General features: G+C 42.3%; 1 protein-coding gene across 1 annotated transcript in view; it reads left to right on the top strand.

Moving 5' to 3' along the window:
- CHN2 (chimerin 2) overlaps positions 1–14,272 on the top strand; it is a 251,383-nt gene that overhangs the window by 91,039 nt on the left and 146,072 nt on the right. The window contains exons 2-3 of the mRNA XM_075271454.1: positions 4,336–4,374; positions 12,034–12,089. Of these exons, the coding sequence (XP_075127555.1) occupies positions 4,336–4,374; positions 12,034–12,089 (95 nt within the window). The remainder of the gene's footprint in view (positions 1–4,335; positions 4,375–12,033; positions 12,090–14,272) is intronic.

Genomic DNA, 14,272 nt, shown 5'->3' with positions numbered 1-14,272 from the left:
GTGGCGTATTTATGAAGAACAAAAATTTGCGCCAAAATGAAACAATCCTATAGCACTGGTTTAGATAAGGATCAAGGCTTTGCTGTGTATAGAGTACGATACACAATGCTTTTAGAAAAATTGGACGTGTCCAAGACAATATGGATACTTTGTGATGAGGTTGGCTAAGAGTACGGAGCCATTCCTTATTTTTATGGAAAGTCACCCTTCGTCGGCACGTAGAAGCCATTAGTATAGTTATTACTTTGTCTGCTTTTGTCAATGCGTGGAGACTAAATATAATTTGAAAACAACAGTGACATATGGATTTAATCTCCAGCGTTGTGCACAGCCCGCAGTGGTCAGAAAAACCTATCCATCTAGTCCTCGCCGCATAACTGGCAGTAGCCATGAACTGCATTGGCTTAATGTACATGTCTTTGTGGAATAGTAAATAATGATATCCATTACTATAAGTAAATAACATTCGGTGACTTTGTACGATAATGTGCATGGGTTACAGTGCAAGGATGAGGGAGATGAGTCCGTCACATTATTTCTCTGAAGGGCGGTGGAAACGGATTTCATGTGCAGAACCTCTCACATATACAGCTTGTCTGAAAATTGTATTATTGCACTTCATAAGGAAACGATATAGTATCTGCCTTCCTGAGCTGGTGTCACCTCCAGGCATATCGGGGCAAGTACAAGGGCACGTTGGCCTTGATAGACCCATTACAATGTGGATAATGATAAACACTTCATATACCATAAGCTAAAGCACAAAGAAAGTATAAAGGTAATATCAAAAAATAATATACAAAAATATATATGTTATATGGGGGACAAAGAAAACCCAAACAAATGGACTCTATTGTGGTGAGAGAGAGTAAATAGTACATGTTATGGGTCAATAGCTCCAACCATAAAACCAGACCAACTCCAAAGTCACAAAGACCGACTCCAAAGTCAGTGCAGTGCACTGGCATCCTGTCGCAGCTTTCCACTCCAGATTAGGCCCAAATGAATGGGCCTAGTCGGGAGGGTGGTGTTACGAGGCGGATGCCGCAGCTGAATCAGCCGCGGAATCCGCCTGAAGAAAGGTCAACTTGCTTCTTTTGACTGGCTCCCATTGATTTCAATGGGAGGCGGCAGGATTTTGACCATTTTGCCCCATGTGAACTAGCCCTTAGTATAGACATAACACTTATACACACATGAATATAGGAAAGGATACAAATGACAGTAAATAATAACACAAAGAAAGAGGGAGTAATATACTGACCAAGAGGGAGTAATGTGCCAATAGCTTCACCCCTAGAGTATGTATTGATATGTAGAGAGATCTCTAAATGTCTACAAATATTAACCAGTAGCAATCTGGGGTCTAATATCCTTATATGGGGTCTCAATATATGTAACTGTGTCCTTTTTATTTGCTAAAAAAACAAATTGGATTGTAATAGAGAAAAGAATGAAGCTTCTTTTTAACAAAAGCCTTTCACCACCTCTACCAACGCCAAGTAATTGTATTCTTCAGTAGGCACCATTTCTGTTTCTAGAAAATTAGAATCTTTTCTTAAGTCCCTTTGTACCCTAGCAATTATTTATCTTAGTTTTAGTACAAGTATGTTCTTTGCTTGTCAGGTGGGCCGTCCTGCGCTGGAAGAGAAAGACAGGGACTGCCCATCTGACAACAAAGAGCATAATTCTACAGAAACTTACAGCAATGAATGCTTGGGAACAGTGGGGGCTGAAGAGAAAATTCCAACTGCACCAATTGTTGGAGCATCATCTATTGAAGGATGTAAAGAGCTAGAGTTGGTGAATGTTAAAAAAGGTCCTCTAACCCGTTCCCACTCAGTGTTGTACTGTTATATTGCACTGAATGTATAGTACATCACTCTCATGCCAAAGGCATTACGCAGCAAGGATCTGGGAGTAGCCAACACAGCGGCTTAACCCCTCAGATGCTCAAGAGTGATCATGGCATCTGGGTGGTAAAAAGCCAAATTTGCACCCTCCCCCCCCTCCTTGATATTGTGGGGTCCGAGTGGATGCCTTTGAAGTCAGAAGACCAATCAACAGCCTCAAGTTTACCTTCCCCTATTGCATTAGGGATTCTATGTGTGACATTTTTTTTATATATATATATATATATATATATATATATATATATATATATATATATATATATATATACACTCACCGGCCACTTTATTAGGTACACCATGCTAGTAACGGGTTGGACCCCCTTTTGCCTTCAGAACTGCCTCAATTCTTCATGGCATAGATTCAACAAGGTGCTGGAAGCATTCCTCAGAGATTTTGGTCCATATTGACATGATGGCATCACACAGTTGCCGCAGATTTGTCGGCTGCACATCCATGATGCGAATCTCCCGTTCCACCACATCCCAAAGATGCTCTATTGGATTGAGATCTGGTGACTGTGGAGGCCATTGGAGTACAGTGAACTCATTGTCATGTTCAAGAAACCAGTCTGAGATGATTCCAGCTTTATGACATGGCATTGCATTATCCTGCTGAAAGTAGCCATCAGATGTTGGGTACATTGTGGTCATAAAGGGATGGACATGGTCAGCAACAATACTCAGGTAGGCTTTGGCGTTGCAACGATGCTCAATTGGTACCAAGGGGCCCAAAGAGTGCCAAGAAAATATTCCCCACACCATGACACCACCACCACCAGCCTGAACCGTTGATACAAGGCAGGATGGATCCATGCTTTCATGTTGTTGACGCCAAATTCTGACCCTACCATCCGAATGTCGCAGCAGAAATCGAGACTCATCAGACCAGGCAACGTTTTTCCAATCTTCAATTGTCGAATTTCGATGAGCTTGTGCAAATTGTAGCCTCAGTTTCCTGTTCTTAGCTGAAAGGAGTGGCACCCGGTGTGGTCTTCTGCTGCTGTAGCCCATCTGCCTCAAAGTTCGACGTACTGTGCGTTCAGAGATGCTCTTCTGGCTACCTTGGTTGTAACGGGTGGCTATTTGAGTCACTGTTGCCTTTCTATCAGCTCGAACCAGTCTGGCCATTCTCCTCTGACCTCTGGCATCAACAACGCATTTCCGCCCACAGAACTGCCGCTCACTGGATGTTTTTTCTTTTTCGGACCATTCTCTGTAAACCCTAGAGATGGTTGTGCGTGAAAATCCCAGTAGATCAGCAGTTTCTGAAATACTCAGACCAGCCCTTCTGGCACCAACAACCATGCCACGTTCAAAGGCACTCAAATCACCTTTCTTCCCCATACCGATGCTCGGTTTGAACTGCAGGAGATTGTCTTGACCATGTCTACATGCCTAAATGCACTGAGTTGCCGCCATGTGATTGGCTGATTAGAAATTAAGTGTTAACGAGCAGTTGGACAGGTGTACCTAATAAAGTGGCCGGTGAGTGTGTGTGTATATATATATATATATATATATATATATATATATATATATATATATATATACATATTTGGTATCCCTATATATGTATAGGTCCATAGTATCCAAAAATAGCATTATTTATACCATGTAGTAAAAACTGTATAAAAACCCCCAAAAAAACGTATTGTGCAAATGAATGTGCTTTGGTCACACCGCCTCCCTCAAACAATATAAAGTGATCAAAAAGTCACACATACTGAAAATTGGTACCAATAAAAACTGCGACTTGCCCAACAACTAAATAGCTCCGTCAACAAAACAGGAAAAAAGTTAAAGACGTCATAAAACTTAGTAAAACATAATAAAACCTATATAGATATCGTATTGCCATAATCGTAATGACTTGCCGGAGAAAGTTGCCATGCCATTTTTAATACAAATGAACACTGTAAAAAACAAAATGCAAAAAAAGTATAATTTTAATTTTTTTGTAAAACTGACCCCGAAAAAAGTTTATAAAAACTACCGTAAATCTAATCATTCTGTGTACCCAAAATGGTGCCAAATGAAAGTACAATTCACGCTGCAAAGAATAATCCCACACATAGCTTCAGAGAAATAAAATAAAAAAATGTTTTCAAGCATTAATACTTAAACTATCCTATGTCACTAAAGGGTTACACATTTCCCAAAAGCCTTTCAAAAAATGAAAAAAATAAGATGTTCGAGCCACAGTTTCCATCTGCAGATCTTCAGACATCTTCCAGCATTAATATTATTATTTGTTTGACTTGTAGGTGCATAATGCAGGTGTATTGTTTTCTGTGTGAATGCGTCTTATCAATATGTCTGTCTTTCTAACCTGAAGCATTTCCCACAGGGTAGTCGTGAATTTCATATTCTGTTCACTTCCCAGCACAGTCAAGTAATGGATTGATTTCTTCTCATTTTCTAGATGCAGAGGAATACCAGCCCCCCATTTGGAAATCATACTGTGAGTATTGCCTTCGTATTATTAATTTCATTCTAGAATATATAAAAATATATATATATATATATATATATATATATATATATATATATATATATATATATATATATACACACACACACACACAGTTTTACATTAATACATTTGGCTTATTGATTATAATGAATGCATCCCAGAAGGTTATCTGTAAAGAATTGTGTTACCGCCACACAGGGACAATAGAATTCTGTGTTATGTTATGTGACAGTAAGGTTATGTATGTCACTGAAATGATGGTCGCTGACATGCTGGGTTCTTGCTTGGCTCAGCTCCTCAGAGACCTTCCTGTTCTCTCTACGTCTCTATCCAAGGTACCATTTCTTGAAAGCAACTAAAAACACCATGCAATTCTCACCAAACTTTTCTTTGTACTTAATGTATGTATATATGTATTTATTTATCTGTATTGATTTATATGCCCACTCTTACCATACATCCTCATTATGAGCTCTGTGGTTTTCCACCTATATACAGTAAGCTATATACAGTAAGCTTCTTGTGACTCATATTTGCACCTCTTGGCCTGCACAGGAATGTCGAAAATTTATAAGATTCAGTAGGAAGAAGTTATTAAGACTGGCATTCTATATACCAGTCTTAATCAAGTCCCTAGCTGGTGTAAGATGCCACTGAATAATTAAGAGGTGCCAGCTGCTCAGTATTTCAGACATACTTCCATGCACCATAATTGACACTTACTCAAGTCAGAAACTGACGCAGATTTCAGGAATGGTAAGTTTGTCAAGTTAATGCGGTGTTCACACTAGCGCCGCTGTCGGCCTTTTGAGTTTCCGCCTAAATCCCTGGAAAAACTGCATAGGGGATGGCTTGCCAGCATTCAGTTTAAAAATCCATTCATTTGAATGGGTTTTTAAAGCAAACCGCCAGTGTTCGTGTGCGGAAATGCAGTGTTTTTATTCATTGTGGAAACAAACAAAAAAAAAGCAGCAGTGCCAGAGCCCAGGAGAGGTGAGTAACATTCTTTGTTATGTTTATTTACTACCCAGGCTTCTGCTAATTGTATAATTGTAGTTCATGGGTTATGAACTCCACAAAATTTCAGGTTTGGCCAAACCCCCCCAAAATGCTATGTATATGGGATTTTATTAAGAGTGGGCCACTTTACTGTGTGGTGGCTACTATGAGACATTATGCTGTATGTAGGGGCCACTGTGAGACATTGCACTACATGGGGGCCGCTATAGGACATTACACTGTATGGGGAAAATTTTGGGACGTTATAGTGCATAGAGGGGCCACTATGGGACCTTACACTGTATGGAGGTTACTAAGGGACATTATACTGTGTGGGGGCTACTATGAAAATTATACTGCGTGGGGGAGGGGTCGCCATGGGACATTATACTGCTTGGTGGTCACTGTGGGAGATTATACTGTATGGAGTGACCACTATGGGACGTTATTTTGTATGGAGGGGCCACTATGGGACATTATACTGTATGAGGGCCACTGTGAGACATTATACTGTATCAGGGCCACTATGGGACAATATGCTGTATGGAGAGGCCACTATGAGAAATTATACTGGGGGGGGGGGGGCTATTGAAAATTATACTGCGTGTGGATCAATATGGGACATTATATTGTATGGGGGCCACTATAGGACATTAAACTGTATGGAGGGGCCAGTATGGGACATTATATTGTATGGAGGGTCCAGTATGGGACATTATACTGTATGGAGTCCACTATTGCACTGTGACGATTGTTATTTTCTATTACATGGCCATTATATTACATGTGGGGGCACTGATGGTGTCATTATTGTACATTTGGGGGCACTGAAGGGGCCATTACATAATTGTTAACGAAAGCTCCAAACTAAGGCCTTATTTTATTACTAGAGATGAGCGAACACTAAAATGTTCGAGGTTCGAAATTCGATTCGAACAGCCGCTCACTGTTCGAGTGTTCGAATGGGTTTCGAACCCCATTATAGTCTATGGGGAACATAAACTCGTTAAGGGGGAAACCCAAATTCGTGTCTGGAGGGTCACCAAGTCCACTATGACACCCCAGGAAATGATACCAACACCCTGGAATGACACTGGGACAGCAGGGGAAGCATGTCTGGGGGCATAAAAGTCACTTTATTTCATGGAAATCCCTGTCAGTTTGCGATTTTCGCAAGCTAACTTTTCCCCATAGAAATGCATTGGCCAGTGCTGATTGGCCAGAGTACGGAACTCGACCAATCAGCGCTGGCTCTGCTGGAGGAGGCGGAGTCTAAGATAGCTCCACACCAGTCTCCATTCAGGTCCGACCTTAGACTCCGCCTCCTCCGGCAGAGCCAGCGCTGATTGGCCGAAGGCTGGCCAATGCATTCCTATGCGAATGCAGACTTAGCAGTGCTGAGTCAGTTTTGCTCAACTACACATCTGATGCACACTCGGCACTGCTACATCAGATGTAGCAATCTGATGTAGCAGAGCCGAGGGTGCACTAGAACCCCTGTGCAAACTCAGTTCACGCTAATAGAATGCATTGGCCAGCGCTGATTGGCCAATGCATTCTATTAGCCCGATGAAGTAGAGCTGAATGTGTGTGCTAAGCACACACATTCAGCACTGCTTCATCAAGCCAATACAATGCATTAGCCAGTGCTGATTGGCCAGAGTACGGAATTCGGCCAATCAGCGCTGGCCAATGCATTCTATTAGCCCGATGAAGTAGAGCTGAATGTGTGTGCTTAGCACACACATTCAGCTCTACTTCATCAGGCTAATAGAATACATTGGCCAATCAGCGCTGGCCAATGCATTCTATTAGCTTGATGAAGCAGAGTGTGCACAAGGGTTCAAGCGCACCCTCGGCTCTGATGTAGCAGAGCTGAGGGTGCACAAGGGTTCAAGTGCACCCTCGGCTCTCCTACATCAGAGCCGAGGGTGCGCTTGAACCCTTGTGCAGCCTCGGCTCTGCTACATCAGAGCCGAGGGTGCGCTTGAACCCTTGTGCACACTCTGCTTCATCAAGCTAATAGAATGCATTGGCCAGCACTGATTGGCCAGAGTACGGAATTCGGCCAATCAGCGCTGGCCAATGCATCCCTATGGGAAAAAGTTTATCTCACAAAAATCACAATTACACACCCGATAGAGCCCCAAAAAGTTATTTTTAATAACATTCCCCCCTAAATAAAGGTTATCCCTAGCTATCCCTGCCTGTACAGCTATCCCTGTCTCATAGTCACAAAGTTCACATTCTCATATGACCCGGATTTGAAATCCACTATTCGTCTAAAATGGAGGTCACCTGATTTCGGCAGCCAATGACTTTTTCCAATTTTTTTCAATGCCCCCAGTGTCGTAGTTCCTGTCCCACCTCCCCTGCGCTGTTATTGGTGCAAAAAAGGCGCCAGGGAAGGTGGGAGGGGAATCGAATTTTGGCGCACTTTACCACGTGGTGTTCGATTCGATTCGAACATGGCGAACACCCTGATATCCGATCGAACATGTGTTCGATAGAACACTGTTCGCTCATCTCTATTTATTACCATTTCTAAGTGATGGCTACTTTATGGGTACTCGGCTGGGGGTACTCCACTTGTAAAGCCTGAGATCCACTGCTCTAATCTCTTCCACACATTGTGGCAAAAGAGCAATGCGAAAAACTCAGCGATTTAAAAAACGAATATGTTTTCACATAGCTTTATGCCGGAAGCAAAAGAAGCCTTAAAGTCATCCCTCTATATGTAACTGCTTCATATACAGAAAACTAAGAAGGTAATGAGACTGAAATCTAGAAGAACAGTGCTGGTCCTCCTGAAAACAATTACCTGAACTCTGTTACCATAGAGATCCAATAACGCTCACTTGTGTAGTTCTCTATTGTCCCTGAACACTCCCGGTGAAGCTCTCTCCTCTTGAGCTGCAGATTGCTGATGGGAAACACTTACATCTCAACCATCACTGGCGATCATGCAGGGAGACGAATGGCGCTTAGTCGTAGCATTCACCTAATGATTTCTCCTCATTATATCATTTACTACATGGATGATCATGACATCCAGCCTTGTCATTCGTTGCGACATGTTGCTGGCTCCATAGGTTCTCTTCACAAGATGCTTGAAGATGTACATGACAATTTGGAAAAGAGGTTAAACATGAATGGTACATGTGTGCTTCTTCATTGGTCTTTAGAGAAAATTGTGCATTGTAACTTGTCTCTCAGATAGACCTTACATAAGAAGACGCCATGTTCGGTAAAATTAATCTCTTTAATGAGAGAGAGTTAAAATAGCGTTCTAGGCCACCTAATAGTAAACAGAGAATTGCTGCGTAAAGGGATTGTTCAGGAAAACCGCACACTCATCTGTCGCCAGCACACCGTTGTCCGTTCAGTCTTTTGTCAGTGCTTTGTTGCCAACATTCCTGTGCCTCACAATGCTGCAAAGGGATCGGTGAATTCACTGAAATGCGGCACAAACTTCTTACCAAAGACCGCTGAAGCTACAGATTGGTCTCAATGGTACCGCGAGGTACAAGACTTCTGGCATCATTGCCCCAGCATGAGACTGAGTGGACATTGGTGGTGGACACCTCCACTTTCTATAACACCCCCAAGCCATCCCACAGTTTGTCCATTTCTTAGACAATCCCCTTAAGGTACTGTCATGACACATTCAATTTCCTGATCATTGGGTATGCCACAATTAGGACCCCAAAACCCAAGGATCTCATACTGGTGATCTATTCTAAGGAAAAGTCCTTTAAGCCAATTGTTGTGTACAGCAAGGTTCAGACTTAAATTTGGGTGATATATTTGGTCTATGCTCTAGGAATTTCTCGTCACAGTGTTTGACTGATGTTTGGGCCACCAAAGGAAATTATTTTGATGGCCTACTCTTCATTGAAGGGTGTAGCTATAGGTGGTACAGTGGACACTGAAGTGCCTCCAAAGTTCCCTCTACTATATAAAATATAACATTATTCTAAATAGCACAAAATAAGTAGAGTCCCCATTACAGATTTTGGAGGAGCTTCAAGTTATGCCTCTGTCTTCATCTGGAACCTGAACATATGATATCATTATATATACAGGACATATAAGTAATGTGATGTAGATGTGCATCATTCCTAGTGATTTACTAGTCATTGGGTTTGTCCCTTTGCAGCACAAATGTTTGGGCTCACCAGAAATCCTCTTGTATTGTGAAGGGCCACGCCGAGCTTGTCCTTTTGTATGGTGTATGTTGATATAAATTAGTCAAGACTGCACTGCAAAAAGTGATAGTCTATAACGTATTTCAATAAAATAATATGCAAATATATATACAGTCCACTTTTTTCAGAGCTCATGCAACAGACTTCATACTGAAAGGCGTAAGAAAGTATATACAGGCTACAGAAGACAATCTGAGCTACATTTTTAATAAAACAAAACATTTGGAAGTATTCCAGGATGTAATGGTTTTGGGTAATGACTGCTATCCCTTGTTACTTACTACGTGGCTCCAACCTATAGTTAAAGCTCATTAGTTTGTGATTATTCAATATGGTAAAATTTGTGTCTCCTTCAATTAGTCTAATCTAACAATACCGTATGTCCTTCTTGCTGAAAAAGTTTTACACCCCGTTCTAGACTCACATGATTTAAGGGGAGTCTGTCACTAGAAGCCAGCGTATCAAACCAGCCCTGCAGATAGATAGGTTAGGGTCACCTGAATGAAACGTGCTTTCCCCTTGTGACTCACTACCTCTATTACTGAGATATTTATGTGTTCATCAGTATGCAAATTAGTTCTTTGGTGCAATGAGGGAGTTGCTATTGCCCCAAAGAACTTATATGTATATCGGTGATGATATCTTGGCAACAGAGGCACCAATTCACAAAGGTTAATCACTGTCTTATTCAGGTTACCCTAACCTATCTATCTGCTGGGCTGGGTTGATATGCTAGATGGTTCTGGTGACAGACTCCTTTTAAGCGAAATATAAGTAAAGCTTCTCCTGTGATAATATTGTAGTACATCTAAAATTGTTCACTACTAGAGATGAGCGAGTAGTACTCGATCGAGTAGGTAAAAGTTCGATGCAGAACCAGCATTGATTGGCCGAATGCTATACAGTCGGCCAATCAACGCTGGTTCTTCTCCTACCTTTAGAAGTCTTCTCCGTGCAGCTTCCCCGCGGCGTCTTCCGGCTCTTCTTTCACTCTGCCAGGCATCGGGCCTGGGCAGAGCCAACTGCGCATGCTCACTTGTAGTGTGGACATGCGCAGTCGGCTCTGCCCAGGCCCGATGCATGGCAGAGTGAATGAAGAGCCGGAAAACGCCGCGGGGACGCTGCAAGGAGAAGACTGCTCAGAGGATCCAGCCCGACCCTCACTCGTGGACTTGGTAAGTATAATTTGATTGAACGTTGCCTACCCCTGAAACGAGCATTTTCCCCTCATAGACTATAATAGGGTTCGATATTCGATTCGAGGAGTCTAGGAGGAGTATAGTTGATCATTATGGAGGTCATGGATACCTTCCCCAGTAACACTATGCAGAGTAAAAATTTACCAGGTGTTATTTTGTAGCGCTTAACAAAGTCTTAGTATACCTATTCTTTCTGGAAGCCTTGCATAAATCAATGCTACTTTTTGTACATGAAGAGTAACCATAAATCTGGTCATTATATGACTTACATTCAATTTTTTTTTTTTGCAATTTTTCCTTCTGTGGGATTTAGCATTAATTTTCAGTTTTCCCCGAGCTAGAGATTGCAGAATCGCTGCTGTAGAAAGTAGAGAAGAAATTGCATTCTCTCTCTCTCTCTCTCTCTCTCTCTCTCTCTCTCAAATCAGTATTAATGTGAATCCTGCACATGAGATAAGATAGAAAGCTTTCTATTTAGCTGCCTGCAGTCTCTTCTACACCTCTGTCTCTCGTCCCTCAGTGGGTTCCTGCTCACCCCCTCCCCTATCCATAGACTTCTATTGTGAGCTGCAATATATGACACCTTTATTCACTTTTCTCTTTCATGCCCTAGCAAGATGGAATTTAGAAGATATTTCAGTTAAAGCTTTTGGCAGAGAATGGGAGAGCAGGAAAAGGGCCATACAAGCAGAGAAAGAGACAGAGACATTTCGACTGATAACATATTACAAATAGAGATGAGCGAACACTGTTCGGATCAGCTGATCCGAAAAGCACGCTCCGATAGAAATGAATGGAAGCACCTGTGATGCTGACTTTGCCGGCGGCCGGCCTGCGTCACAGGTGCTTCCATTCATTTTCATGGGAGCGTGCTGTTCGGATCGGCTGATCCGAACAGTGTTCGCTCATCTCTAATTACAAAGTTTCATGCGTTCACTTGTACTATTGATTTATGCAAAGTCTTTTGAAAAGTTACTTACCATTTCAGCTAAGTAAATTAGTTCATGATGAGTATTGTTTTTTCCATTTTTCTGCTCATGTATAGTAGGAGCACCAAAACTAATAGAAGTTCCCAATCCTTGACATGACATATACCAACAGCGCCCAACAGACTCTGCTGACTCTTTTTCAGTATGAATAATAAATTTAGGGCTGGGAAACCAACTAATTTATATTTTTTTGATACTCTAAACATTTAATAAATATATATATATTTTTTTCCTATTGTCAATTCTATATAGTATATCAGCTGCAACAAGAAGCTCCGAGGCCCAGAAGAATCGTATCACCAAGAGAGGTATGTAATCTACACAATATATTTGTGTTGTGTGGTGTAGTATTGTGTAGTACTGCTTAAAGTGGTTGCTATAGGTAATAGTTCACTGTATTTCTGTACATTTGGAAACTGAACATGAACCTTAATGGTGAAACTTTAACAAATTCAGAATATCTATAGCTAGTTTGACAACATTATGGCCCTCAACGTCCCATCTCAAGCTTAGTTTTGCCACACATTTATTGTCTCACCATACAAATACTGATGGAAAATAAGTGGTTTTTCACATGACGAGCAGAATTCATGGCTAACATTGAATTACATTGGATTTTGTAAATTGTATAAATACTAAAGTTTCAGCCTAACGTTTATTAGGATGGCTGCAGTTTATTTCCATCTTGGAGCAAGAGTGAACAAACTTTCAGAATTATATTTCTGATACAATAAATTCTGAAATCCTAAATTTAGGCCACCATAATTCATCTGCATTTCTACTACTAATACTGTAATATGTATAAGATAATAGTATGATAAGGTCCAGTCATCAGTGAGGATAGTGTGTGCAGAATCCAGAATAGTGAAGGGTACTTTGAATACAGTCCTAATCCCCTGACCCTCGTCTATAGTCTCTCACTCTGCCAAACTAGTATCCCTGCGCTATGCTGAGGAGGTCCAAAAGACTGAAACAGCGCTGTCCATAGCTGGGAATATGTTCCTTTTAGAATAGAAATACTAGTTTGGCAATAAACTCCGCATCATGTCAGTAGGCTTATTAACTGAGTCATGCATGATGTTAAGGGGGCTGCCCCTAGAGGGCAACATAGAGAGGCACTGTTCTCCTAATTACATCCTGGAGAATAGATTTACATATTTCTTACCCATAATCCAATGTAGATATAGAAAGAAACTGAAGCACTGAAGGGTGATGAAGTTATGTTTCAATTCAGATTGTCCACATATAGTACAAGCATAATGTTTCGGCCATACCAGACCTTCATCAGATGCTTGTGTGGAGAGAAGTATGATGATGGAGTGTTTCAGTCCCGGTGCTCTATGTGACAGCATCTGTCTCTATAGCAGAATACTCCGCATATTCATCCTCTCTACCTGTAGGATGTGGTGTGCTTCCATATAAAGCGCTAGAAGTGAAGTCTTCCATCATTGTACTCTCCAACCACAAGCATCTGGCATTCATTGCAGTGCCAATATCACCACCTAAGTCAGGGGCAATTAAAGAGGATTCTGCTTATCCTCTAAGGTAGCGAGTGTTATATAACATAGCAAAGCTGACAGTGTGCTGAATTCAGTTTACTGTCAGCCTTGCCTGCTTCTTTCCCTGTTGCAGAGATATAGGTGCTGTTAGTTTTCAGTAACCAATATCACTGCGCTCTCAGTGCCCTTCTATAGACTTGAAGTCAATTGTAAAAGTCAATTATTTTCAGGGCTACGGAGGTGGAGTCGTAAAGTTGGGGCCAGTTTCAGATGGAGTTGGAAAAAGTTACCGACTCAAAATAACTGTCAGCCATTTATGAGTCAGAGTTGGAGATGGTGGTTTGGCCTACCAATTCCACAGCCCTAATAGGAGTGCAATTTTTTTCCTGTTTATTTCTGAGCATAGTGTATTCCATCCATCAGGCAGTGCAAATAAATATTGCCCTATATACTGTACTAGCATGTGCCCGCGACTTCGTCTGCGGGTTGGATTTGGCGCTGAGCCGCTGATATTTCGGCATTCGCCATTGGTTATGATCCGCCGTGTGCCGCCACGTCCACTCCTGCACGCCCCTGTCCCATTTGCTCCTCGCCTGTCCCCGCGGACTTTTTACCTACTGTCTGGCTCCCTGCAGCCACCCTTGTCCTCCGCACTCATACCCCTTCACGCCCTGGCGCCCCCGGGCCCCCTCTCTCTCCCATGGCCCTTGCCACACCCCCGGGGCACCCCCTGCGCCCCCATCCTCTCCGAGCCACGGCACCCCGGGTCAACCTCCCCACCCCCCTTTTTCTGCAGACCCCCCCCTCCTATGGCCCCCACCTGTTGGACACCCCCCCAAAACCCCCTGTTTAGCCCCCTTCGGAAAATCCCCTAACTCTCCTGCCGGCACATGCACTGTCCCGCTGCCGAATGACACGGCGTACTCACCATAGCTAAGCTGGAGGGTCGGGAAGGCGCAAGACCAGTAAGCTGAGTGAGGCGCCGGGAACTG

This window comes from Leptodactylus fuscus, chromosome 4, assembly GCF_031893055.1.
Source record: "Leptodactylus fuscus isolate aLepFus1 chromosome 4, aLepFus1.hap2, whole genome shotgun sequence".
In the NCBI taxonomy this organism is placed as follows: domain Eukaryota; kingdom Metazoa; phylum Chordata; class Amphibia; order Anura; family Leptodactylidae; genus Leptodactylus; species Leptodactylus fuscus.
This window is presented reverse-complemented; position numbering and strand designations above follow the sequence as displayed.